Source organism: Anser cygnoides, chromosome 2 (assembly GCF_040182565.1).
Source record: "Anser cygnoides isolate HZ-2024a breed goose chromosome 2, Taihu_goose_T2T_genome, whole genome shotgun sequence".
NCBI lineage: Eukaryota > Metazoa > Chordata > Aves > Anseriformes > Anatidae > Anser > Anser cygnoides.
In genome coordinates this window covers 27836991-27863035 of record NC_089874.1, presented here as the reverse complement: position 1 = coordinate 27863035, position 26045 = coordinate 27836991, and the positions used below count along the sequence as shown (strand labels likewise).

Here is a 26045-nt window from a genome sequence, read left to right as displayed (position 1 = left end):
TAAATCTTGTCATTTGTCATATCAACATAAACTCTAGATTCATTTTATCTGGATTACAGCAGCACCTATTCATGTAGTTGGACTAGGCATTATACTTGTAAGTCTATGAATAACTGTGATGCTGAATGCCTATATAGACCCTGGCTTCGGTTTTCACTCTTCTTGCATTCAGCAACATGTATAATTCAGAGCAATAGGCTGCTCTATTCACTTTTGCTTGTGAAAGGCAAAATGAAACGTGGTTTGAAGCCCTGACTCATTGGGTCTGCATGTTTGTAGAAAGACCACAGGAGATATAACTGTGCCTTGCCTGATCTTCCTCTTGCAGTGAGACTGCTTCTTGCTTTCGAGACCCATTTACTTGATCACAGCTTTCCGGCAGTAGAGGAGAGGAGGTAGGTTGTCAGGCAAGAGCTGTTAAAGAGGCACAGATGGCATTGATTCCCTCACCTAAGCACATCACAGATTTTCCTCCCATCAAAGTATTTTACATAAATGAAACTATCACTGTTTTACAGATAGAGCTCTTTAAAATTCTTTTTTTTTTTGTTACCTACTACCAATGTACTGTTACTGTATTAAAAGTTTCTTGGAGAATTACTGATTTTAATAAAAACATTTAAGTGAATCAACCGCAGTGCACGATTCTGCCGTATTTGTAGTTTTAAGTTGTGGCATTTCTAAGGTGAAGAGAGTTTGAGATTAAAGACCTTCCGACCACGTTAGCTGCTTTGAAAGGACAGTAAACTGAGAGGATAGTGCTAACTATCAGTGAAAATGCAAATCCATCTGTCTTTTTTCATAAACACGTTACTTTCACATCAGGCTTGCTGAATTCTGCTCTGCCTCTCATTCTGTTCCCTTTTGTTGCTTCTGAATGCATCTCATAAGAATTCAATTTACTACTTTCCTATGTAACTATGGTAGGTCATCTTTGGATGCTACATTTTATCTTCAGCATTTATAAAAGCTTTGCAAGGATTTCATGTCAGCTCATCATTCTGAGAAGATGGGATTGGATCAACAGTTTGTTTTAGATACAGTTTCCATGGATGAAAGATTCCTGTTTGCCAAGTCCTGCTTCCTTCTGTGGGATCTGCTGGCTACTCTTAGTAGTGTATTAGTGCAATGCTCAGCCAAGGACAGACATTTGAATGAGGGGAAAGGATTTTTTTTATTATTATTTTTCCTGTAACTAGGAGAGCATTAAGATCAGAATTTCACCTTGCTACATGACACTTGTTATTTTTCTTTTCTAATGAACATTAAATATATCTGAGGGACATTAATACACAGATAATGTTGTTCAGCTCTTGGGAAACCAGACAACTTATGCTGCAACAAACTCTAATATAATAAAGCTAAAAAAGAGAAGCAAGGAAGTATGAACGTCATACAGAGGATGAGCTGGAAAGAAAGCCTAGGGAATGCTGGAGTTTTAAGCATTCAAAACCCCAAGCTAGCATTTTCCTGTTTGCACAGGAGAATGTTGATGGTGTATCCAAATGGTTTTGGAGGGGTGCAGAGTATCAGAGGATTTTCCGTAGTCATGTGGAATAGAAGTGCCATTGGCTAATGAAGATGTTCTCCATCAAAAGCTTCCTTCGAGCACCATGACTTCTAAAACTTCTTGGTAGGAAAACAGGGTAATTCAGTATTCCAGAAATATTATGAAGTCCTGTAGCATTCCAGAAGCTTGGCTACTTGTGGAAATAATTTGTAGATAAATAGCCCACAAACCAGATAAACTGCCACAGATGCGAAGGTGCCATAGCTGGCCATGTGCAGGGCCATCTTGGTTCCAGCACGTCTTGTTAGCTCTGGCGGAGCACTGATGAGTGCAGCTGTCCTCCTTCTGAAGCCAAACTGAGTCGTGAAACACTGGTTGTATTTCAGTGTCCAGGCCAATGACTGTGCCAGACCCGAGCTGGCTGCATGTAGTCCTGTCTGGTGTCTGTCTGCACACAGGGAGGTTTGCCGAACGTGGTGCTGAGGCTTCTCGGCTGCTCCTCAGAGGGCCAGCTAGGGATTTTCAGGGGGGCAGCAGAGCTAATGGGCCCAGCTGGTTCCACGTGGAAATGGATGTTTTAGCTCTGTGATCCATTGTCTTCCAGGTAGACTTGTTGTGAAAGGGCCAGCTCAGGTTTAAAGCTGAAACCGAGGTAGCACCTGTCTCAAAACATTGGAAAGCAAGTGTAGAATTAGCAGCGTGTGGGCATACTCAGAAAACCTCAGCAAAACCTACAGCAATAACCATGGGTCTGTGTACAGTCAGCTGTAGCATAGCACTGTTTTCCCTAGCAGGCTCCACAGCACCTATGTTTGCTATCTCTTTTTTTTTTTTTTTCCATATTATCTAGAGTATCCCTACCTTTTGTTAGCCAAGATAAAGGCTGTCATAGAGATCACTTGTGAGTGTTGCGTCATTCTTTGTCGTCAAAGGTAATGGAAACTTTCTGATAGAAATGTTTTCCAATGAGGTGGTGGACGCTATTTTTTTTCAGTCAGTGTCAGCGTAACATTATTTCTTGAAACATCTTATAGTCTTAATAACATCTTATAGTCTTAGTACACTGGGAGGAAAAAGGGAACAGGAAAAAAAAAATCCTCTCAGATCAACTTCCCTGTGGCAAATTAAGCTTAGTTTTATATATAACATTCTGTGATAACAAAGGTAAATTTTAAGATTGACTGCAGTTTTCAGGTCAGGTATTGGTGTGCTCCAGTGAGTGTCATGTGCTTTCTATTGTAGTCAGCTTTGGCAAAGAACAACTCTTGTTACTTCTGTCCAGGACGTTCACATGTTATTCTTTGAAAGCATAAGAGTTCAAAACCTGAAGTAGTTGAAGGTTGTGTGCTTATTCATTGGTGTCTTTCTGCAGCCTTTCCTGACTGTAGGGTTTCTTTGTTACGTGGTTATGAAGTTTCCTTTCAGTGCCTTGATACTTCCCTGGACTGTTTCCAGTCCCTGTTTATTAGTACCTCTCACTTTTTGTGGCTAGACTTACGACTTCAGGTTTTCTTTAAAAAAAGCTCGCTGCTTTCAGCTATGCCAGATGCTTTCAATAATCTCCTTTGTTACAGCTGAACCAATATCTTAACCCTCTTTTGTTCCTGGACTTGGAATAGGCAGTAGTAGCACATGAAGTTAGAGACTATTCCAAAAATAAAAAAAATGATGGCCCTTTTAAATGACTGCAGGAACAATTCACATTGTATGTGTAGTGATATATGAAGAATGAAAAATGTTAATCTTCAAAGTTTTGGATATGAATGAAAATAATACAACTAAAAGCTGAATGTGTTGTAGATAACTCTTTGAAAGCAAACATTCGGTACTATTTTTGTGTGTGTGTCACCACAGTGGTCATGGTGCAGTGTTATTCCGCTGTCCGTTTACAGCATGTTTTTAATGAAAGTTTTCTGCATTAAACCAAAAGTAGCAGCCAACTGTTGCTCTCCAGTCTAATATTTTACATTGTATGAGTTGTCACAGAATCACATAGATATCACGAGAACCTGTAAGGCTTCTGTGGGACACCATGACAAAGGCATTGCTAAAATGAGCACACAACATCCCCTGCTCTCCCTTCACTCACTCACCTGAGGCAGTCACCTCATTGAAGGCAGTCAGGTTAGGAGTGAATTAAATCCATGTAAATCCATGCTGGCTGTTCCCTCTCTCCTTCTCGTCTTTCATGTGGCTGGGAATAGTTTCCAGGAGGGATTTCTCTAAGATCTTTCTAGGAACTGAGGTGAGGTTGATGGGCCTGAAGTTTTCCTGATGCTCTTTCCTGTGCTTCTTGAAGATAGGTGTGATGTTTGTCTCACTCGAGGCATCTCCTCTGATCAGCATAACCTCCAAGAAAACAGGGAGAACATCCTTGCAATGACGTCAGCCAGCTCCCTCAGCACCCCCAGATCCGTCTTGTCTGGTTTCTTGAATCTGTGTACATCCTAACAGCCTGCATACCTCCTGACTGAGTCTTTCTCTAGTGTGGGTAATGCTTCATACCCCCAGACCCTGACCAGTAGGCTCTGAGAACTAGCAGGCTGAAGGGCAGATCTCAAAAACGGCCTGTGCCTTCTGTAACCTTTCTTTCAGTGCCACTATCTCTACAGAGCCGTTCTTGGTGCTCTTTGTATCCCTTCCTAGTTTCAAACCCAGCACAGCTTTGGCTTTCCTAACCCCATCCCTACGTACTCTGGCAATACTTTTGTATTCTCTTGATGAGTAACCTGATCCTGCCTCCGTCTTCTACGTGTTTGTTTTGCATTTGAGTTCGGTCACAAATCCATCAGTGCTGGCTTTCTGCCACAGGTGCTCAGCTTTCTGTGCATTGAAATGGGACGGTCCTGTTCTTTGAGGAAGCTGACCTCAAAGATCACACAGCTGTCCTGAGCGCCTCCTGAACTGAAAGACTAGTTTAGGATATAACATAATTAGTAAGACTCTGTTTCTTAAAAGAAAATCATAAAGTCAAAAGCTTAAAATTTATACATTTGCAGTTGCACTCAGGTACAAACATGAGAATTCCTGCAATAGCACATCTGCTACATCCAGCTCAAGTAAGTATTCCTATATTATGTTTTCCTCTGCCCTTGTTTCTGATTTTAATGTCTACATTAATAAATACTGTTTCCATTTCAGTAGAGCTTAACTATAATGCTGAAACATGAAATGTAAATTAGTATACAGTACTGTAAGTATCACACACTTGTATCTAACTTGAAACAAGTTCTGTGTGAATGGAATCATTTAGGGTACCATTGAGATCAGTGGGACCCAAACTGAGTGCACTTTTGTGGTCTAAATTAACAGCTGAAAAAATGGCATAACAGTAGTGGGCATTCAGGTTTTTCAGAGTGTTCTCAGTCAGTGAGAAGGGTGAAACTCATCTGGGACTTCTGAGGTATAACTGGTTTCATTATGAAACTTCTTTGAACAGCATCTGGAATGAATGGGATCCAGGAACTCTTCATGATGGAAATTGCAGGTGATATGGCTTTTGCCAACGCTTATGGTAGCTGATTCTTTTCAAGCAACCACAGTTCTGTTTATTCAATGCCAGTGCTCACTAAGCCATCTTTGTACAACCTGAATTCTCATTTAAGACCAAAAGCTAATTCTGTATTGGTAATAAAAGGGGTCCAAGGACTAAGCTTGAGCACTGGGCTGTTTCTTGTTCCTGCTGTTTAATTGCTGCAATCTCCCTGGAGTGGTTTTTGTCCATACCACCTAGAGCTCTCTGGGACCCTTCTATCTTTTGGCATGTTCTGGGGGATACGGCATGCCAGGAGCCATATTTAGTACACAGTATAGGTAAGATTCCACTTCTGTTTCCTTCCACCCTATACAGCCATACAGCACTATCTCATCAGCCTTTTGGCCTCAAACACCTCATGTGCCTTTGTGTCACGCAGTGGGGCCAGGAGTGCATACCCTCATTTTCATACCATGAAAACCCTGTCCTAATAACTGTGACACGGTCCTCACAGGTGCAAAAAAAAAAAACCACCACCACACAAAGAGTATCCAATGGGCATAGGGGCACTACGTAGAATTAAGAGGTGTATAACTAAGAAGACCCCAGAGTCAATTATAGTTACAGGAAAAAAGAATGTGAGCTGTGCACACAAGATGAGAACTCTATGTCACCATGACCCTTATGTCTTCTTTTTTTAGGGACACTGGTTTCCAGGAGAGTCAGGTGAACGCGTACAGTGTTTAAGGTCAGTGCCTAAGACCTGTTCCCCTTGCTGAGCTACACTTTGTTCCACATAATACGCTTTATTTCACCTAGATGGGCTGTTCTTTGCTTCCTGTCAAGCCAAGCATGCTGCTCAATAACTGAGTCATGAATGTGCATACAAGCCAAATCCTGTGTTCTTATCTCTCGCACACACCCACTGTTGACTTAAGCAGAACCTGTATTAAAACAATGAAGTCGAGCACATAGGTATTAGAAAACTGGAGTTAACGTTGTCTGTGCCTTATGGCTCTAGAAACTACAGCAAAGCTGTGGCTGTTGCTATCCATTCTGCGTATTGTCTGACATGACGGTGCTGTAATGCAAACAGCAATCCAAAGCAGTTCTTTCTTCCTCTTCATTATTTGGCTGTTGGCCTTACAATTAAATGCTGTGGAAGACAGGGTTATGAATTTACTTATGATCTCTACTGCAGTGTATATGAGCTCTTCACAAAAATTCCATTTCAGGAAAATGTCCTGCTCTGATAAAATCTTCCAGCATCTCACGGAACTTCGCCAGGAAGTTTCACAGGTACAGAGAGCAGAGAGGCTAGAATCCAAAACCTGGGATTTGGCTTCAATTGGCTCTAAATGGAAGTGCATGTGCTTCACAGTTGCAGGAAGCACTCAGGTTTGCATTGCCTTGTCCGAGTCACTGCAATCTGTTCCAGTCCCATTACCATCCAGTGCTTGCCATACTGTCTTTAGGCAGCACCTTGTTAGACGTGTTGCCAGAGTCATGGCTCCCCATTGCAGCCCCATTTCTGTCTCCAAGATTAGTGCCAGAGAGTCCTTTCTGAAAACAGGAGAAGCCAGGTGCTTGGTTTTTTGCAATGAGTGTCTGGCTTGACTAGTAAATTTGGCCTGGAAGGAGTGTGCTCAATTACTGGTGATGTGTGCGCCATCTGGTCAGCTCATTGCGTATCCAAACTGGAGATATTAACTTTTAAAATTTAAAGTCCAAGCACATACAAATCATATTCCATTCATGGGAACTGTGATGTCCCTCTGAGAAAAAACAACCAGTGTTTAAATTTTGCATCCATTGCTCAAGACATAAGGTAGCTAATGCTTTTGAAAAGTGGATCAATGGGACATTTTTGAAAAGAATACCTGAACTAGGTTGTGGCTAAAATTCTGTTTTTTTTTTTTTTTTTTTTTTTAAAAAAAAAAAAAAAAAAACTTGACTGGGGATTATTCCTAGCATGTACACTGTACACTTTGGGCTTGCCTTGTCAAAAATCACTGAATTTACGACAGGGAAACTTGTTTGTCTGGAAAACCTGCTAAAATACAAAAAAAGCAACACCACTTAAATGTGTTTGTCATGGATTTAAGTGAGAATTGTGTGTTACATGAGAAAAGCATTTGGTCTACAGATGGAAAAATTTTCTGTTGTAACGTGGTATACAAGATGATAAAGTATGGTAATTTTTGTATGTGAAAAGGCAGGAGTTTTTCTGTTGTCTAAATTGAGAATTATATTTTAAAGATGTTTATATTAACCGATAATTTCTTATTTTATTTAAGTGTCTGAAGAAAATAAGAAACATGGAAGGTCATAAGTAGTAAGTACCTTGGTCATTTTTTATTATTCTAAAGAGTTAGTGGTGTTTGGCATGTTGATTTGTGACTGCATAATCATGCATTATGTTCTGGCATCTAGTATTTATGTGAAGTCACTGGTAGATGTTCTGTTTAAAAAGAATAAAAATAGAAAGTGAAAAACTGCCAACCTATCAAAGAATGGAAAAACAAGTGAATTGACGAGATGGAAAAATAGCATATGTTGTCAATTTTCTGCTTAATGGCAAAAATTGTATGAACTGTCTTATTTCAATGGATTTATCTGTGGTCGTCAGCATTAGAATAAAGTAGATCCTTCTTTTAGTCATATTGTTGGTTGTTTAGTAAAACTTAAATATACCCATGACTGCTTGACAAAATCCATTTTTAAAGGTATTGACAAGAACCTTTAAACCTCCAGAAAAATTGTCCACCAAATATTTCATTAAGATAATGATTTATAATCACATTAGGCACAAACAAGAGCCAGAAATTTCTCCAAATGAAATTAAAAGTTGAATTTGTCTGTAGTGGTAAAAGATTGCATTCTTCATATTCTTCCCGTTTGTTGATCTGTGTCTAATTCAGAAATCTCTATTAATCCCAGGACTGTTTTTTGTGACCTCACATTAATGACTCATTTTTATTTTTTCCACCCGGTCCCTAGAATTTCTGGTGACCTCAAGCAAGGTAGCTATTAAGGCTGGTTGACAGCAAATGAATTATGGTGTTTTCTTCGTTTGATCACTGAACTGAGATATCAGTTATTTGCACAGCTGTAGCACAAGGTAAAGCACACAACTAGCCAGATAGCTAGGGTCTTAATACTGCCACATGATCAGTTTGATTTTATTTATTTTCTTCTTTTTAAAGTAATGTTAGTTTTATTAGTTAAGCTCTCATAGTCTGCTTTCTCATAATGCAGGGGGGTTTGGGAGATACCTAGATGTTCTCCTCATTTATTAGAGATACAGCAAGTCAGGTCAATACAGGCTTCACCTAACTAGATAGGCTGGAGTTGTGAGGGTATGTGTAATGACTTGTTTGTGCAAAGCTGCATGTGAAATGTGATATGTTTTGCAAGTGTTGTTTATTTTGTGCTGTGACACCAAAAAAGTGTCTTATGAAGCTTAATGAAATTCGTAAACTAAGGACTTTGGACTGATGCTTTGGCAAAATTAAATGGGTGAATACCTTTTCTTTTAAAGTTCGTGGAAGAAGCCAGGAAGTTCTGTATATATGTGCATTTTGACTTTTGTCTTTGCTCATTTCCAGTGCAATTTCTTACCATCTCTTTGGTGATTTAAGTCACTGTCTCCTAACTCACTGATTAGAAATAACCAAAGCAAATAACAAAACCCTGTCAAGCAGATTTTCTTTTCAGGATGAATTGTGTCATTAGTAACTGCGCAGGGGAGAGCTGCCTCTCTTGGTGAATATGTGTGCCAATGGCTTGTTATTTCAGAGCATCCATAATATTTCACAGCAAGACTATATATCTGTGTGTCTCTCTGCATGACTTGACGTGTATGTTGAGTCTGAGGACTTTTTGGGGTAGCATCAGCGAGTTACCTGTCTGTTGTGTGAATTGAGCTAGTGAGCAATATCTCAGTAATGTAAAACAGATGAAGAGTATCTTTACTTGAAAAATAAATTCAACCACTTTAATTTTCTTGGAGTATTTAATATAATAAATTTAAGCAACCATGTATTTCCAAAAAAAAGCTGCAGTGATTTTGCATATCTTAATTTATACACATAAGGGAATTTAATAGTGGAATAACTATTACTGAAAGAGATCAAGATTTCATTGTGAAACTGTAATTTCTAGTCACATGGTTTAAATATTGTGGAATATACTTGCCAAAAAGGAAAGACCTGCTGCAGGGGGTGAGGTGGGGTGAGCTGAGTTAGGCAGCCCAATCTGCTCCCGGCATAACAACTAGTGCAACTGAGAAAAGGTGACAGGTAAGGGGCTCTCTTCTGAGAGGTACAGACGCACCCTTTTGCCAACCTGATCCACTCTTGAAGGAAGTCAGCTGCTTACCAGGGGCTCATGTCAAGGATGTCACCTGGAGACTGCCAAGCCTTGTACTGGGCACCGGTGATGCAGCCAGGAGCAGTCTGAGGAGTATCAAGAAGGATCAAGAGCCCTGGGAGCAGCAGTAAAGGACTCGGGAGCGCAGGTATTTTCCTCAGTCCTCCTGGTCAAAGGGAAGGGGACTGAGAAGGCAAGTTGAAAGTGTCAAATCAACGGATGGTTACAGGACTGGTGCCACAGACAGGGGTTTGGCTACGTGGACCACGGGACTGGCTTTGAGAAACATGGTCTTCTGGGGGTTGATGGGGTCCACCTGTTGGAGAAAGGGAAGAGCATCTTTGGTCACAGGCTTGCCAAGCTGGTGAAGAGGGCTTTAAACTAGAGTTGCAGGGGGAGGGGAACCTCAATCCATCCCATTCCTTCCAGTTTGATGCCAGCGTCAGTGATAGATGCCCAGAGCCTTGAGAATGGTCATAGGTCAGTGGGAGAGAATCTGAAGAGCACAAAGGAATTCCAGCCAGTAAGTCATCTTCATTGGGGCCCAATTTCAATACCTCTATGCTAACATACATGGGGAATAAACAAGAGGAGTTATATGTATGCACACCTGCAGGGCTACGGCCTCACTGGCATTGTGGAGATGTGTTGGGATGACTCCTATGACTGGAGTGTTGGAATGGAAGGATACAGGCTCTTCGGGAATGAACAGGCAGGGAAGATGAGGAGGTGTCGTAACCCCCTGTGTCAATGTGCAGCTGGAGTGCATAGATCTCCTTCATAGGGAGTGTGAATCTCAAGGGCAGCCTTGGTTGCAGTGACCGTGAAGTGGTGCAGTTTAGGAGGGCAGTGAGGAGGCAGCACAGCAAGCTCGCTACCCTGGACTTTGGGAGAGCAGACTTCGGTCTCTTCAGGGATCTGCTTGGTAGAGTACCATGGGACAAAGCCCTAGCAGGAAGAGAGGCCCAAGAAAGCTGGTTAGTATTCAAGGGTCACCTCTTCCAAGCTCAAGAGTGATGCATCCCAACAAAGGAAATCAGGCAAAAATGCCAGGAGGAGGCCTGCAGGGATGAACAAGGAGCTCCTGGCCAAACTCAATCCAAAAAGGGAGGCATACAAAAAAGGAGGGTGGAAGAAGAAACAGATAACCTGGGAGGAGTACAGAGAAATCATCCAAGCAGCCAAGGATCGGGTTAGGAAAGCCAAACTCCTATTACAAATAAATTTGTCCAGGGACAGCAAGGGAAACAAGAAAGGTTTCTGTAGGTACAACAGTGATAAAAGGAAGACTAGGGAAATTGTGGGCCCTCTCCAGAAGGAAATGGGAGACCTAGTTACCCAGGATATGGAGAAGGCTCAGTCTTCACCAGCAAGAGCTCCAGACACATAGCCTGGGCCCTAGAAGGCAAAGGCAGGGACTGGAAGAAAGAAGAACTGACCACTGTAGGAGAAGATAAGGTTCAAGACCAGCTAAGGAAGCTAAGGGTGCACAAGTCCATGGGACCTGATGAGATACATCCATGTCTCCTGAGCTAAACGGCAGATGTAGTCGCTAAGCCACTTTCCATCATATTTGAGAATTTGTGGCGGTCTGGTGAAGTTCCCACTGACTGGAAGAGGGCAAACATAACCCCCATTTTTAAAAAGGGGAATAAAGGAAGACCCAGGGAACTATGGGCCAGTCAGTCTCACCTCTGTGCCCAGCAAGATCATGGGGCAGATCCTCCTGGAAACTTTGCAAAGGCACATGGAAAATAAGGAGGTAATGGGTGACAGCCAACATGGCTTCACTAATGGCAGATCGTGCTTGACAAATCTCTGTCTTGCACCTACATTTATCACTTGGTGATAGCACAGTGAAAGAAGTGGGCTATCTTGTACATAGTGTGCTCAAAAGAGATGAGTATTTTCATTTTTATTCAATTAAAAAAAAAAATGCAGTAAGTAGTCTAATTTCATTCATAAAATGTACTTTGTGAAATCCTGACAGTACTAAAATTGCATGAAAATCGCTGTCTGCTTAAGCAATTCTGCTAGCGCTCTTTAAACTTCCCTATTAGCTATATAAAAATAAAATTTTAATTCCAGGAGCTATAAATCGTTCCATAATGCATTGGGAAGAATTCTTTGCAGTTGATGATTTGGAAGTACTACACACTAAATACATTCATATTATATGCAATGTATTATCCTCCAAAGGAGGATGGGAAATGTTGGTGGAAATATATTATTATTTTAATTGGTTTGTTACTAATGCATAATGAGGAAATGCATACTAGAATACATGTGTCTGCATGTAAATGCAGTATTCCCAATAGGGGTGTATTAATCTAGCTTGTTAGTCTTATTTTTAAGTATCCTATTGAAATTTTGTAATTTTCTTCCTTAATATTTTAGTAATTATCCAAGGGAATTTTATGATCAATATGCTCAAAGCCAAGAAAAATCTGTGGTCAATAAAATGCAACAGAAGTACTGGAAAACAAAACAAACCCTTATAAAAGTCACAGGAAAAAAAGAAGATGAACATGTTGTGGCTTCAGATGCAGATCTGGATGCAAAGCTAGAGGTTTGTAATGTCTACACAATATGTGTTCTCTGATAACTTAAACTGTTTTCATTTCCATCAAGCTGCTAAGATGTGTACATATAGATACCAGATAATAACATATATTAATTTTATCATTGCTTTTGTGTAATATCCTTTCTAATGTCAGACAAACATACTTATGCAGATGTAGGGAGTCTAGTGGAAGTTTTGTAATAAAAAACTTTATTCAGAACTTAACATTTCTCGTGCCTATTTTCAGGTGTTGAGGGCAGGTTTTCTTCTTTTTTGGTGGCAGTGGGAGCAGGACATCACCCTTTGTATCAGCCATCCTTATCCTTTCCTTATATCAGTTTAAATCATTTTTTAAAATAGTAGACTCTAGCATACATAAATGATGTTTTTCTTTGTAGCTATGAAATGCCACATTGTAGCATAGACCATAAAAAATACAGAGTATGCAAAGAAGGAATAGATGCACATTGCCATTGCAGTCTGTTCTCTGAGGCTTTTGTGCAGATTACTGTTTTTTGACATGACCAAAGGCAGCTTCTGAAAGTCTGTGAAGTGTAACTGAGAGAAGAAATCCTACTGGGTGATATCTGCAGTCCTACTGTCAGTATCCTCAGCCCCACTGGAAAAGAATTAAGGTTCTACAAACTGAAGAGCTTAAGCATCTTTGACACAAATCAAAAGACAGAGAATGGACTTCCAAAGTTAGCAAGTAACCAAGTTAGCATCTAGATAAATTTTATTTGTATCATTTTATTACGTAAGGGTGAATATTTTATGTCACTATTTTTCTTAGAAAATTGTTGACTTAGGAATCTGTTTCGTACATGTTTGAGCTGGAATACAAGAGGCGCTTTTACAACAATCAAATCTTTGTAGTCTACCTACTGTAAAGACAACTTATAAAACTTAGAAGATTCTAACTATGTGTGTGGCCTTCATAGATAGGTTTTAAGTCAAAAGTATTGGTGTTAAACAAGCTGAAGAAGCTGAAATAGTATTTTCTTATATATTTATAAAATACTATTTCAGCCTGATTTCCTATTGTGCTTCTTGTGTGGCAGATTGATCAGGAAGGATGCTTTGTTACTTCATGTGGATTAAAAATAGGGCAATTTGTGTTTACCAGATAGAAAGTACAAACATGTTTTCACTTGAACAGTTTCAAAACTGCAAGTCATGCTCTCTGCTGAAAAGACAAGATCCCAGTAAACATACAGAAGGTTAAGCATATGCAAAAGGATGACAGTTACTGTGCCAGCAGTCCGTTTTACTAATATTTGCATGGCACTTGATATAGCAGAGTTGAGGTTTAAATTACAGTCTAGAGGTTTTAGATGAGCAGAAAGAAAGAGTAGTAATTTCTGTTTTCCTGTTAATTCTCCAAACTTAGTCAAGAGTGACTTTTTTTCTCTACTTTCTTTGAAAACTGCTACTCTGTCAATTTGGTTAGAATACCAGAGCTGTGACAGTAAAAAGTCCATTTTAAAATCAAAAACCTTCCTGTTGGCATATCCATGCAAGTTTCTTCCAGTAGATTTTGTGGTATTAAAAATTCAGTATACATATTGCCGCTTATCGCGTTTCATTGAAACTACTGACAGCCTTTTGTTCTGTTGAGGGTTGTTCAGAATCAAAGATTTATGCATCTTCTTATGTATCAAAAGATAACTTAAAAAAAAAAAAAGAATAGTTTGGTTAACTATGAGCGGTTTGGAATAGATCTGTTTCCAAAATTATTTTTGTCTTTGTTTACCTTTATGTTTGGGTTGTCTGTCTATAGTTTCAGTGGACAACTTGATTGAAAGAAAAGCACAATTAATAAGGAAAAAATACTTTCAAGCTCGAAAGATTACTCAGTGTTCAAGAAGGAAGTAGTGATCCCTAATAATTTCTACAAAACTAAAGACAAGCTCTTTCTTGTGTCTTAATCTTCACTGTTTCTTACACACATTTATTTATTCTTTTTCGACTTCAGCTCTTCCATTCTATTCAGAGAACGTGTATGGAGTTGCTGAAAGCAATAGGACTTTATCAGAAAAGGATTTGTTGTAAGTATGAGCAAGTACAGTAGTTGATAAGGCACTCTGCAATATGAAATCATCTAACAAGTAAAAAAGTAAAAATGAAACTGGAGAACTACTAGTTTCATCCTAGTTAAAATTAAAGGTAACATTCCCTGCAATTTAAATTAAATGTAGACTTGTTTAACTGCTTAAAGATGTCCTAGTTTGTGTTAAGCTTTATATTTGATGTTACACAGTGAAAAGTGGCAATTATTATGGGAGAAAGCTTGATTTTTTTTAGTTTTTTTCCATTAGTTCCTGTGCCCATCTAAATTGAGAACTTTTGAAATTCTAGCTCTCTTCTCAACTCCTGTGTTTTTTAATTGGGATTAACAATGAAGGGTATTGGTCTTATTGCTAGTTGTATAAGTAAGTAATCTGTGCGATTATGATGAAATTGATTATGCTGACTTGGCTGCAACAGGTGGATGTTAATTAGCAGCAGTCATTAATGAGAGAGAGGAACCTCATTTAGGAAGTTTCAAACAGCAGGTTGTATTAAATGACCTAAAGAAGAAGTTCCCTCCAATCAATATTTTTGATTCTCTGATACTGTGATTTCTGTCCTGGAAAAGAAAATCGGCTATGGATACATCTTTTAATTTACTTTGTTTTTGTTGAATTTTATGCATATTTTCTCCATTCTTTCCGTTTTCTTTTGCCTGTCCAAGGAGGGTCTGAGATGATGCTTAAGGATACTAAAGTAAAATTGTAATACAGAATTAGTAGTATTTGAGTTCAAGAAGTGTTCCACAATAGCAGGTAAAATCTCTTATGCAAAAATGCGTGTGCATACTCTGGCAAAATGCGCTGCTATTAGACTGCAATAGATTCAACTGTCAGCATTTTAAAAATGACAAGAGAACTTAAAAGATCTTTTTTTCAGTATACTAGACCATTCTCCTCATTAAGCCTGGGAAAAAATAGGCTCCATAGGAGACAGCCACTTAAAAAGACAAATAGATGAGGCCACAATGAAATGCTTTTGTAAGGATGTGAGATCGTGAAGACTTATTGTTCCAGTTTAGAAGTAGCCAACATATCAATGCATAAACACTTTTATTTTTCTTGATCCTCGTTTAAAAAAATGAATTCAGAAATAGTATTTTTCATATTAAAAAAAATCAGTATTGTAGTAGAACATGAAAAATGGAGACCAAGAGAAAGAGCAACTAAGAAAGTTTTGGGTAGTATAGCTAAGAACTAGCTTCAGCGAAAGTATGCTAACTAAGATCAGCTGAGGTAGTCCATGTGCTAAAAAAGGATAATGAAAGACAAAACAAAACACAAGACAAAAAGATACTGTAATCAAGCCTCAAGTGGGCCCTTTATGCAGAGTCTAACCAAGCTATTTTTTTTGTTCAAGAGCAAAGTAGCATGTTTCTCCTACCGACTAAGCACTGACAGAATTTGTGATACTTTTTAGTACAGCAACCCCATCAACAAATGTCTCAAGTGAATCATATTTTCTGATTGAAGATATAAATATATGTATAAATGCAGGAATTCCATGTTCCATGGAATTATTTTTTTCTGTGCTGCTTGGATTTGGAGTGACTTAAGGTATTTGATGTTAGGCCAACTTTAAAACTGTCAGAAACCTATTAAATTACGTTTGACCACTCATTTATTTTTCATTAGTTCTGTCTCAGGAAGAAAATGAATTGGGAAAATTTCTTCGATCACAGGGTTCTCAAGATAAAACGAGAGCAGGAAAAATGATGCAAGCCACAGGAAAGGCTCTCTGCTTTTCTTCTCAGCAAAGGTATGTATATCAGCGTTACCATCCAATTACATGGGATAATGGAAGTTTATTCATCATTGCCACAGTTCATTTTGCTATTTGAGATATGAGGATACAAAAGTTGTTATCGACCAAAACTGCTACAGTATTGGCAATATTACTGGCTTGCTGTGAGTAGTTTTGCCTGATCCTGGTTTTTGTCCCATGGACCTGCTATGTCTTTTGGTCTGCAGATTTCCCCACCTATGCTTGTTCAGATCAGCATTTCTAAAGCTGTACAGGTGCTATCTGCATGGCCTTTCTAGCAGTGGGACAGTAAAGGAGCTGATATCAGGTCCCTCTGCTGCTTGATGGCAGTTCTCACTCTGAAAAGAAATGCTGCTACATCAGGCCTGTTGTAAAAGTGTCTGGGTCCTGGGAGAGTAGGAAGTGCCTTTTTCTGGACTAGAGTCTCATGCATTAAGTAGACAGAGAAGAAAGGAGTCTGCCATTTCCTGCTTTAACCTTACACAAAAAGCTCTAGGAGAAGATCCTAGGTTGCAACCGAACTCATGCAGATTGAGTAGGAGCAAATTGGTAAAAGGTAAGGAATACAGAAGGACTCATATCCACGTAAACTCTTGCTTTTACCTAGAGCTCTTGACACACTGACCCTGTGTTCATTCAAAGAGTTTAAAAGTAACAGTACTTGGTGGTGTTACGGATTTTACTATATAAGGGTTTCCTCTGGTTTTGTGAATTTTTTTTGTTGGTTCCCTCCCGTTCCATGTTGGTACTATGGAAGCTTGAATTTCTCCATCATTCAGAAGGGAAAATTCAATTCCATGACAAATTACAAATTAAATTCTGTGCTTTTACAGGATTTTGGGGGGTTCTTAAATCTGGAAACTTTCACGATAATTAGCTTAACAGCACAGCTGTTTGGCTCAGAATAAAACATCACATACCAAGCACTGAGAATTTCATGTTTATCTTGGGCTAGATTTTGGTCATTAGCACATCCAGTAAAAGCTATGAGTGGGATCTTCAAAATACATGTAAGGCACCATTTAAAACCCTAATGATTTGCTTCTTTAAAAAGCCTAATGTTTTTTTAGAAATCCCACTGTATGATGTGTCTGCATAAACTGAATTTTTCCTTTAAATGGCTGTTTGTCTGCTTATAGAATGTGAAGAAATGTGCATTGCACCTACGGAAGCCCCAATAAGAAGTTCACATTTTGTCATCTGCCTTACTTGATGCATTTTTAAGGCATCTTTATAAACAAACAACCATAAAAATAGAACCAGTTGTTTGTCTTCCTCCTCTTCTTGAGCTATCCCCAAGCTCATCTTGGAGTCAGGACTGCTCTTATTTATGTTGTATGCCAATAGCAAGCTGGAGAGCATGTAGATGAAATTTGCTGGCTATTGGAGCTGAAATTAGAAATTCTCTCATGCCTAGGAAGTCCCTAAGTGGCAAATTAAACTAGCTGTACGCTGATGTGGAGCTGATTGAACCCATTCCAGTGAGGTGGCTTCTGGCAACAAACAGGAAAGCAGAAGCAGCAGGAAGAAACAGCAAAAGTTGGAGTAATTCTGTCTAGTTCCGAGATCCCGTTAGCAGCTGAAGTGATGGCATAGGGAAGACAACAGTGTCCCCTACTGCCTCTCCAAAGTGTGATATCTGGAACAAACATGTAAGAAAATGCCTAAAACCTTCCCAAAGATAAATGTCCTTCAAAGGAATTGTTCAGATTCTTTAAAAAGATAAAAAAATCAGATAATTATCCACTTGTCAGATGACTTCTTTATTTACGCATACATTTGAAGATTAAAGGCTAATAGAAGTACTTTTTTTGAGGCTTAACATGACAATCCTGATGCATCTGTGGTATGTATCCAGTAATAAATTATCTCAGGTATATTCTTATATTTGTTAAATGCAACCGACAAAGAGGAATTTTAATAGCATAAATACAAGCAGTTTGGCTAAATAAAATATACACATTAGTAAAAGTTCCTTTTCCACTCATGTGTAAGAGAAAGGAACTGTAAAAGGTAACTCTTTGAACAGGAGTGTTGCAAGCACAATATATGTGTAAAATTACCCCATTAATGCATACCCACAACTAACCTGTAGAACTGTCTGAACGCAGAGTAGCACTTAAGTGAATTCTTTTAACTGTGTGTCTTTTGATTGCTAGCGAAGTGTCAGGAGTTCTATTAATTTGTGTGCTTTTGGGGAACAGCTTCTTTAATGTATTCTTTCATTCATTCCTTCATGCCTTCCCCCAGATTAGCACTGCGTACTCCTTTGAGTAGATTATATCAAGAAGTGGAGACTTTCAGATATAGGGCCATCTCAGACACGTGGCTGACAGTGAACCGAATGGAACAGTATCGGACTGAATACAGAGGAGCTCTGCTTTGGATGAAAGATGTGTCTCAGGAGCTGGATCCAGATCTTTATAAGCAGATGGAAAAGTTCAGGAAGGTATGATGTTTCCTGTAGTTTCCTGGAAGGGGATACCTGATGAATGACAATGGAGCATGATTTTGATTCTTCTGAGGAAGACATAACTCAGCAGCGCTAAGGATGCCATTAATCGTAACTAATCTTTTTCATGTGACAGAACTCCAATTATTCTGATATGGAATACAGTATCCTTCACAGAAGAGTGGGCTGTAAGGGAAGATATGATAGTAAGAAATAGCATTTTTCAGTAGTCAATTCAATTTCAAGCTAAATCTTCATAATTTAAATAACATATATGGCTTAAAGAATGTTATCTAATTTTAAATACTTAGCTGTGATGCCTGAGTGACTAATGGAAGAAGATATGTCTTCTTTCAGCCGGGAAATGGAAAATTGAGTTTTGTAACTAAAATGGACAGAATAACAGAAATGCCATAGCATCAGCTGATAAATCTTCGGGTGCAGTCAAAGGCCAGCATTTCAAAATTGACTGTTGTAGGATTTTGGGGAGGAGTCGCAAAGTTGGAATTCAAGTTCCTCATGCAGTTCAGCATAACTTCTGGGCAACCACTAAACACTAAAATAGTTAAGAATGCATTCACCGTAAATTGTCTTCCCTCAGTGTCTCTCAAGTTTGCTATACTCCTCCCCTGCCAAAGGGCTTCCAAAAATCACGAGTTATAGAGGATAGTCTGCAGATTTTCTACCAGGTGTGAGGATGGAATTTATTTGGGCTGATTCTGTTCAGGAATGCTCAGGAGATGTTTGCATTTGTTAGTGAAACTTAAAAGCTTTTAGACTATAATGTTCACAGTTTGCTGTTTGTAAGTATTGAGTATTATGAGTAGTTAATATTCTAGCTATAAGTTGGTGGCTTGTGCTCTGAGTAAATGCAGTAAAAAATAAATTACGAACACTCCAATAATTGAAAACAGAGGCCTAATAACAGAAATTGCATTAAAGCATATGCATATGTATGCATGTGCATGTAGCCTAGAGACAGGTGACATAGAAAAGAGAATCCCTGTTCATTAATGTCTTTCTGTAAGTGAAAGTGTTTGGAGATGAAAGATGCTTAATTTGGTATTTCAAAAGCTTGACCAAGCCATCCTAACGGGAAGGAACCTGTATGCATACAGACTGTGCCATTTTTGTAAACTGAGGTGGTGACAATAGCAATTAAGAAGGGGGTGGAACAGATGAAACTCCAACTAGTCATCTAATCTTTATTTAATATCCTTCAGTACAGGATATTCCTGTAAGTCTTGTGGCACCAGACATGTATTTTATTATGCCTTGTGGGAAATGTTTATAATGGCAAGTTCTTGCAGGTAAAATAATTGGTATGGTCTTGGCCTCAGCCGATTGCTTATGTAAAATGTTTGATTTATTAGAAAAACACTTAAAAAATGGAATGTTAGAATGAATAAAGCAGTGCTGGTAATGGTCATACAAAACTGATTTATAGCTTTCTTGCAAAATAAATGCTATGGAAGGTATAAATTATATAAATGGCAAAGTAATTAAAATAATGTATGCCTTGACTTGTGAGCTGCTGTAGTTAAAAAGTTACATGTGAAATTTCAGGCCTCTTGTGTTGCTGTGCTTCAAGGTCAGCAAAAATATGACTTTTTAAGCTCTCATAAAACTTAGTAGCATTTAGAATTTCCCTATTTTTACCATGTTAAGTATATTTGAAATATTTCTTGGTCTAAAATGAGTTATGTTCTGACATAAAGAAATGATCAATGTGTTAAATGTAGATTCTAAAAAATTATGTAGCGTTTCCTTGAATAGCTCAAAAATATCTTGGAGAAGGTCTTTGAACCTTTCTTTTCTCTGGCTGTCAACACAAATCCTTTCAGGTCACATTGTATTGCAGAGAGCAAAAAGCTCTATATTTTGTAGCCAACAAAGTAAAGAAATGCTTTTGGTATCAACTTTCCTATGTATTTTAACACCTGTAAAAAGTAAACTTTTTCTTTATTCATTTTGGAAAAACTTTACAAAAATAAAATACTAAAGCATAACGTACCTAGATGGCTGTTGCTGAACAGGGCACAACAGTATGTTTCTATTGCTTTATGAATGTAGTAGACAAACATAACTAACGGTGAATACTGCAATCCTAAATAGTTATAGGAGTTCTTTTGTCTTTTTGTTATATTTTTGCTTGCAGATCTTAATTGTACCATAGTGTGGCAGTGTAATGCTGGGTTTTTAAGGCTTATTTTGGATCTCTAACAACAATTTAAGTCATGCTAGCTTTGTGTTGAGAGAGATGTTATAACTACTTACGTAGGGGTTTAAATTCTAAAATATACCATCACCAGAGAGAAGTGTTTGATCTGGAGCTGCTTATGTAGTGATACACCAGCAAGTAGTTAATGAAGCTGGACCTGACAGAGCACTTGAAAAAAAGTTTTCTTCAGACTTCTAGTTGTAAAAATCCTAAGTATTACTTCACTAAACATCTTTCTTTTATTTCAAGTAAACAGTGCTGGTTTAGAGATTTTTAATCTACCTTGTGCATCAGCAGTATTTATATCACTTGGTGATATAAACAGTCACTTGGTGACTGTTTTTCAAGTTTGTAGCCTTTTATAATGTAATCCTAAATATATCACTATGTATACAGATATGGTACTTGTTTTAAGAGACCAAAGCTAAATCAATCCAGATGGGTTTTTCATACTTTCCCTCAGAGCAGCTTAGGCTAAAAGATCAATAGTTGAGTCAGTATTTTCAGAGTTGATAAAATCTGAGTTAAAACATTGACAGTTTTGTAGCTCTCTTTCCAGACAGTGGGGTACTTGAAGGAATTTTCTTCTGCTGTTCCCAAGGCATCAGTGTAAAGATGCTAGTTCCAACAATATTACAACTTTCAAAGTGTTCCAGTGTTGATTTTTCTGCAATAACCTGCAGAACAACCCTTTTACGCTATTATTTTAAGATCCTTGTGATTGTAGCTATTTGAGTCAAACCAAGGAAACAGGTAAAGTATTTACTTCCTCACAGAGTTCTCTAAATGCTATGTACCTCCATTGTTGTACCCCCCATTTGGGGGACATTTGTTGTTCTTTTTGGTTTTCCTGTAAACAGATTTTATGGATGCTCAAGTGTAGTATTAGTTACAGTGACCTGTCATCCCCAGTTTGTAATTTGAAGTGTTGCTGGAGAGAATCTAACCAGTGCCTTGCTGTGCGATGCTGTGATATTTAAAAGAATTTGAACAAGTTAATGTCCCCTTACCAAATTCTCCACCACTGATCAGGTTTGTAAGGCTCTTAAGTTTAAGCTGTTTTATTGACTGCACACTACAGCATGAGCTCTGCTGTGATACTGTAAAATTACAGACCAAGTAGCCCAAGTGATGTTGGTTCCTGAGTCTCCTTGCCACAGCTCTGAAAAACATGCAAAATTTTCCATGCATTTCCTGGGAAGGAACATACTAATGTGCAGTGGTAGGCTATGCCACCAGGCAACCCATAAGCTGCCTATAAAAACCACGGAAGAGTTTCTGTTCAATTTTACTTAGCTAACATATCTCAGGTGCTTATACAGTGTGACATAGAGATTCTTATCAAACCTAGACATTAGAGTGCCTCCTATAACATGTAAACAAACAACAAAAAAAAAAGCTAAAAAAATTACCATGCTTCTCTTCAGAACAACTATAAAATATATATATATTTAATCTGGTCAGATGGCAGTGTGCATATATATATATGATTGTTACATTGATAGAGCAAATTAATCCTTTCCATACATATGGTTTTTGCTTCCATCATCCTTCTGCTCTCTGCGTCCCCTTCATTCTGAGGTTCGAAACACAGCTGGGGCAGCTTGGTAAGTACCAAGAGCAGCCATACTGAGATCCTTCAGCCACGCTGTGCTGCCTTGGTATCCCAAGACCTGGGCACATGAGCACTGGGGCTTGATTTCCCCCTTCTATGTAGTCCTCTCTGCTGGAACTGCTTTCCTAGGAGCTCTGCTTCTGTAAGAACCAAACGAAGCCTAGGTAGGAGGAAGAAAAGTTTGAAACCGTGCAAGGGTAAGAAGGAGTGCATGGTCTGTTTGCCACAGAGCTTTGTAAATGCCATCAGATTCATCTGCTTGGAATACAGTGCAAGTCCTATCTCTGTGGTACTGAGATTTTGCAGCAATAAATATGTTTGTAAGGCATTGTGTATTAGGCAGGGGAACTGTCTGGAAGAGGAGCTGGTTCTTGATCAATATAGTTGTGTGGCAGCTGGGGCGAACAAGAAGTGTGGTTTGTGCTGGGCCGCCTTGTTCTGGGAGATTAGACAGGCCCTACCCCACAATGCAGCACCCCAAACTACTTCAGTGATGCTGAGGAAGTGGCATAGATCCTTCTATGGAAGAGAAGTTTCAAGGATATTCCCAGTTGCCCTAAAGATCCTAAGAGTTATAGGACCCTTAATGTCTAGCTGTTACTTTTCATGCAGCTGTGAGAAACTTGCAAGCTTGCGGCTGAGTTGTTTGGGAGCTGTTTATCTCAAGTTCTTCCTAGTTGTAGCACTCTATATACTTGAAACAAAATTAATGCCCTTAAATGGCATTTTAACGTTAAGTCTGGCAAAAGAAAAGGCAAAGCAGTGAGAAACAGGAAGGCTCAACAAGAAGGATTTGTAATGACTTAACGATCGTTTAGACTTGTTTTTATAACTGTACTCGTGTAGGGAGTGGCTGGTCTGCACAGTTCTCTGTTAAATGTCTTTTAGGAATGAAAAAGTTAAAGCTTGTGTGGACAGTTGGGGAATAATGAGGATCTAAATAAATCCATTGATCAAAAGGTCAGAAGGGAAACATTTAAATATATGTATATATTGTAAAGATTTCAGCAAGTATGGATAAGATACATCTGCCACAGCCTTACAAGGAGGGCTTAGGAGGCTGTGGTCACCCCTACAACTTTCTCTCTGCTGCGTCCCTTGCCTATGAGCTGTGCCTGGTGTGAGTGCACTTTGGCTTGTGCGGTGCTGAAGGGGCTGCACGATGTTACAGCATCATCTGCTGCTCTCTCCTTCTACCCCCCAGCCCGTTGACATCACAGTTGCAAGCAGCCCTACAAACCTGGAGGCACTATGGAAAAGTGCTCAAGGATTGTTTTTTTAATTGTCTGTTACATTTAAAAACTCTTGGAAGGCTGAGGAAATGCAAAAGCCTAGGGAGGGAAAAAAATAATATGGTACTGATCTTTGAAACAAGACCAGACTTGGCAGTTCCTGTCCTTGTAAACTTAATTTCAGTTCATGGTAAAATGACGAAAAGAAAAATCTGTAGGCATTTAGAGGGTAACAAAGTGAGGAGTAGAAAACAACACAGGTTTATAAATAACATTACAGAGTTTTGTGATGTTATTTTGTGTTTTTAATTCAAATTATGAAGTTAGTTAAAAAAACGCATTACATGTAATAAATCTGGATTGTTCAAAAGTATTTGTTGCAGTTTCGTAGAGATTGCTGGGAAAATGAATTTAAACTTGCTAAAATAGTAAGTCCTCTCAGGAGTTGAGAATGTTGATTGAGGAGTGTTAAAAACAAGTTTCCAAAACTCATAGAAAACGAGGATGGAAAATACCTTGAATATCAACTAAACTGTATTCCTGCCAGGACAAAATTGTGCATTTTGTAATACATTTTCCAAGTGTTCATCTAGTAAATATAATTCAGTTGAGGGTGACAGTCTTAGAATTTTTGTGGGTATTAGTTGTGTTCTAGTTTAATTATTTAAAAAGTCAACTAAAAGAAAATGTGCTAATGTTAATTACTTCCGCAGATGACATTGATCTGGAAAGTGTTTGGGTTTTCCAAGCAGTAAAGTATACCAGTATCTCAAAGAAAAACGTCTTTGGCCTTTGCAGTCACAGTGGTGTAATCAATAGACTTTCAACTGCCATAGTTATAAATAGCACTGTAAGGGATTCATGTTTAGACCTAGCTATGGTATTCACGTGTTTACCATCTTTGTTTTGTTTAAATTTAAAAAAAAAAAAAGTTGTAAACAGTAGTTAGCTCTGTTTCTTTTTTTGTGATACTTCCACGTCAACTTCCAAGTTTAACTTCATCAGCAAAATGTAAAGCTCTTTTGCCTTTAGGTGACAAGAATATAGGTCTTTGCATGCGAGAGAGCAGATGATTATTGTTGCTCCCCGGAAATGTAAGAAAGACCTATGCATAGCTGTAGTAGACCACACAGTAGATATGAGATGTTTGTGGCACTATAATGTGAAAAATAAAAATAATGCTGGCTTTTACAATACCTGTTAGGAATGTGAGATGGTAGAATCTGTCACTTCAAAAGTCCATCTTATTCTTGGTTCAAAACCTTCCCTGAAATACATAAATCCACTCAAAAAAAAATCAATCTATTTGCTAATTTGGAATGCTGCTTACGCATTAGATGAACAGGTGAGCTTCCGGGAGACCCAGTAATTTTGCTGCAAGATAGCTACATACTCCAAAATTAATTAGACATTATCACTCTGCGCTCAGAGATCCACATCTCAGTGTAGCAAGTGATGGCAGAGAGATTAGCAGATTCTTATAATATGATGATAAACAATGCATACATTCTTCACTTCTTGTGAGGTGCTTGTGGCATCAAGACTACGTTTGCTTTCATTCTGGTAGAGAATAACAGAAGGAATGTTACCTCTTTTTAGCATTTTTTTTTATTTATTATGGAAGTATATTGTTCTGGAAGTGTTAAATTTAATGATTTACCTGGAGTCATGGTAATGAAAATCAAAACATGTAAAAAGTGCTCTTTGTACAAAATCATAGCTTTTGCTTTGTCATTATTGTCTCTCCGTGTAAAGTCAGGTGGAGTTTAAGTGCTGAGAATGTTGTCTTTGTGCAGTTTCTGCTGTAATGTTTTTTCCAGGTTCTCCAATGTCAATTTCAGTAGCGTTAAGTGGAGAAACCAAAACAGTCCAAGATACCTTACATACAAAATACTTAAGCATTTTTAGTTGGTTGTAAAAGATGTACTTCTTTTGACAGCATGACCTTAAGCAGAAATGTTTTTCACAGTGTAAGTATTTTATAGTCTTATAAATTTAAATTACCATTTCAAGTACTATTTGTAAGGATCGCTGTAGACAATGAGATAAAATCAATGATTTTCTGAAGCCATTTCATGTATATTAAATATCACTGATGATTGTTACTGGGTTAAAAGCAAAGTAACAATTTGTGATAGAGATGCCCTTTTAAAAGCATGATAAAAGGATGCTATTTAAAAATAGAAGCGAGCTTCTTGGAACAGATTACATCATCTTAAGATGTATTGCTTGTAGAATATAGTTGCTTCCAGAGATTGATGCTTGCCCTTGAGAGGTGGTTCATCATCTCTTCAATTATTTTTAAGAAGAATCTGAGATATGAGAGCCAGCAAAATGGCTGTAAAAAGAATAAAAATGAAGTGTTAGACTACAAATACAATATATTTTTGAATGATCTTGTTAAATGTAACCTAGCTGAAATGAAAAAAGGTGGACTTGGTTTAATTCTTGTGCAATTTCAGACTTTTATGTATACCAAGAAAAAGCAGGCTAAAACTGCTGTTCTTATAATTAGAAGAACTTGTAATGCTGCAACAGAATATAGCAAATAAAAGTATATAATAATAATTTTTAAAAAGATAAGTGATTGAAATCAATAATGGTGTTAAGTCAGACTTTAACGTTGGGGTTTGTAGCAATAATTATTGCATTAAACAAGCACTCTCAAATATGATGTGAGAAACGTTGTGCTCCAACAGTTTTTCTTAAACTTTATTTTATTAGACTTTTTCTGAAGTCTAATAATTATTGAATGTGTAAGCATTCAATGTA

At 38.2% G+C, this 26045-nt stretch overlaps 1 protein-coding gene across 7 annotated transcripts in view; it reads left to right on the top strand.

The window, feature by feature from the left end:
• ICA1 (islet cell autoantigen 1) overlaps window positions 1-26045 on the top strand; it is a 72531-nt gene that overhangs the window by 5728 nt on the left and 40758 nt on the right. For 2 of the 7 annotated variants that reach the window (XM_066991755.1, XM_048075400.2), the window contains exons 2-9: window positions 4510-4569; window positions 5687-5733; window positions 6221-6284; window positions 7283-7320; window positions 11754-11925; window positions 13895-13967; window positions 15624-15747; window positions 18004-18202. In XM_066991755.1, the coding sequence (XP_066847856.1) occupies window positions 4528-4569; window positions 5687-5733; window positions 6221-6284; window positions 7283-7320; window positions 11754-11925; window positions 13895-13967; window positions 15624-15747; window positions 18004-18202 (759 nt within the window). In that variant the 5' untranslated portion in view covers window positions 4510-4527. Of the gene's footprint in view, window positions 1-4509; window positions 4570-5686; window positions 5734-6220; window positions 6285-7282; window positions 7321-7985; window positions 8107-11753; window positions 11926-13894; window positions 13968-15623; window positions 15748-18003; window positions 18203-26045 lie in introns of those variants that run through there. The other 5 variants (XM_066991756.1, XM_066991758.1, XM_013183469.2 and 2 more) reach the window with 5 other exon arrangements.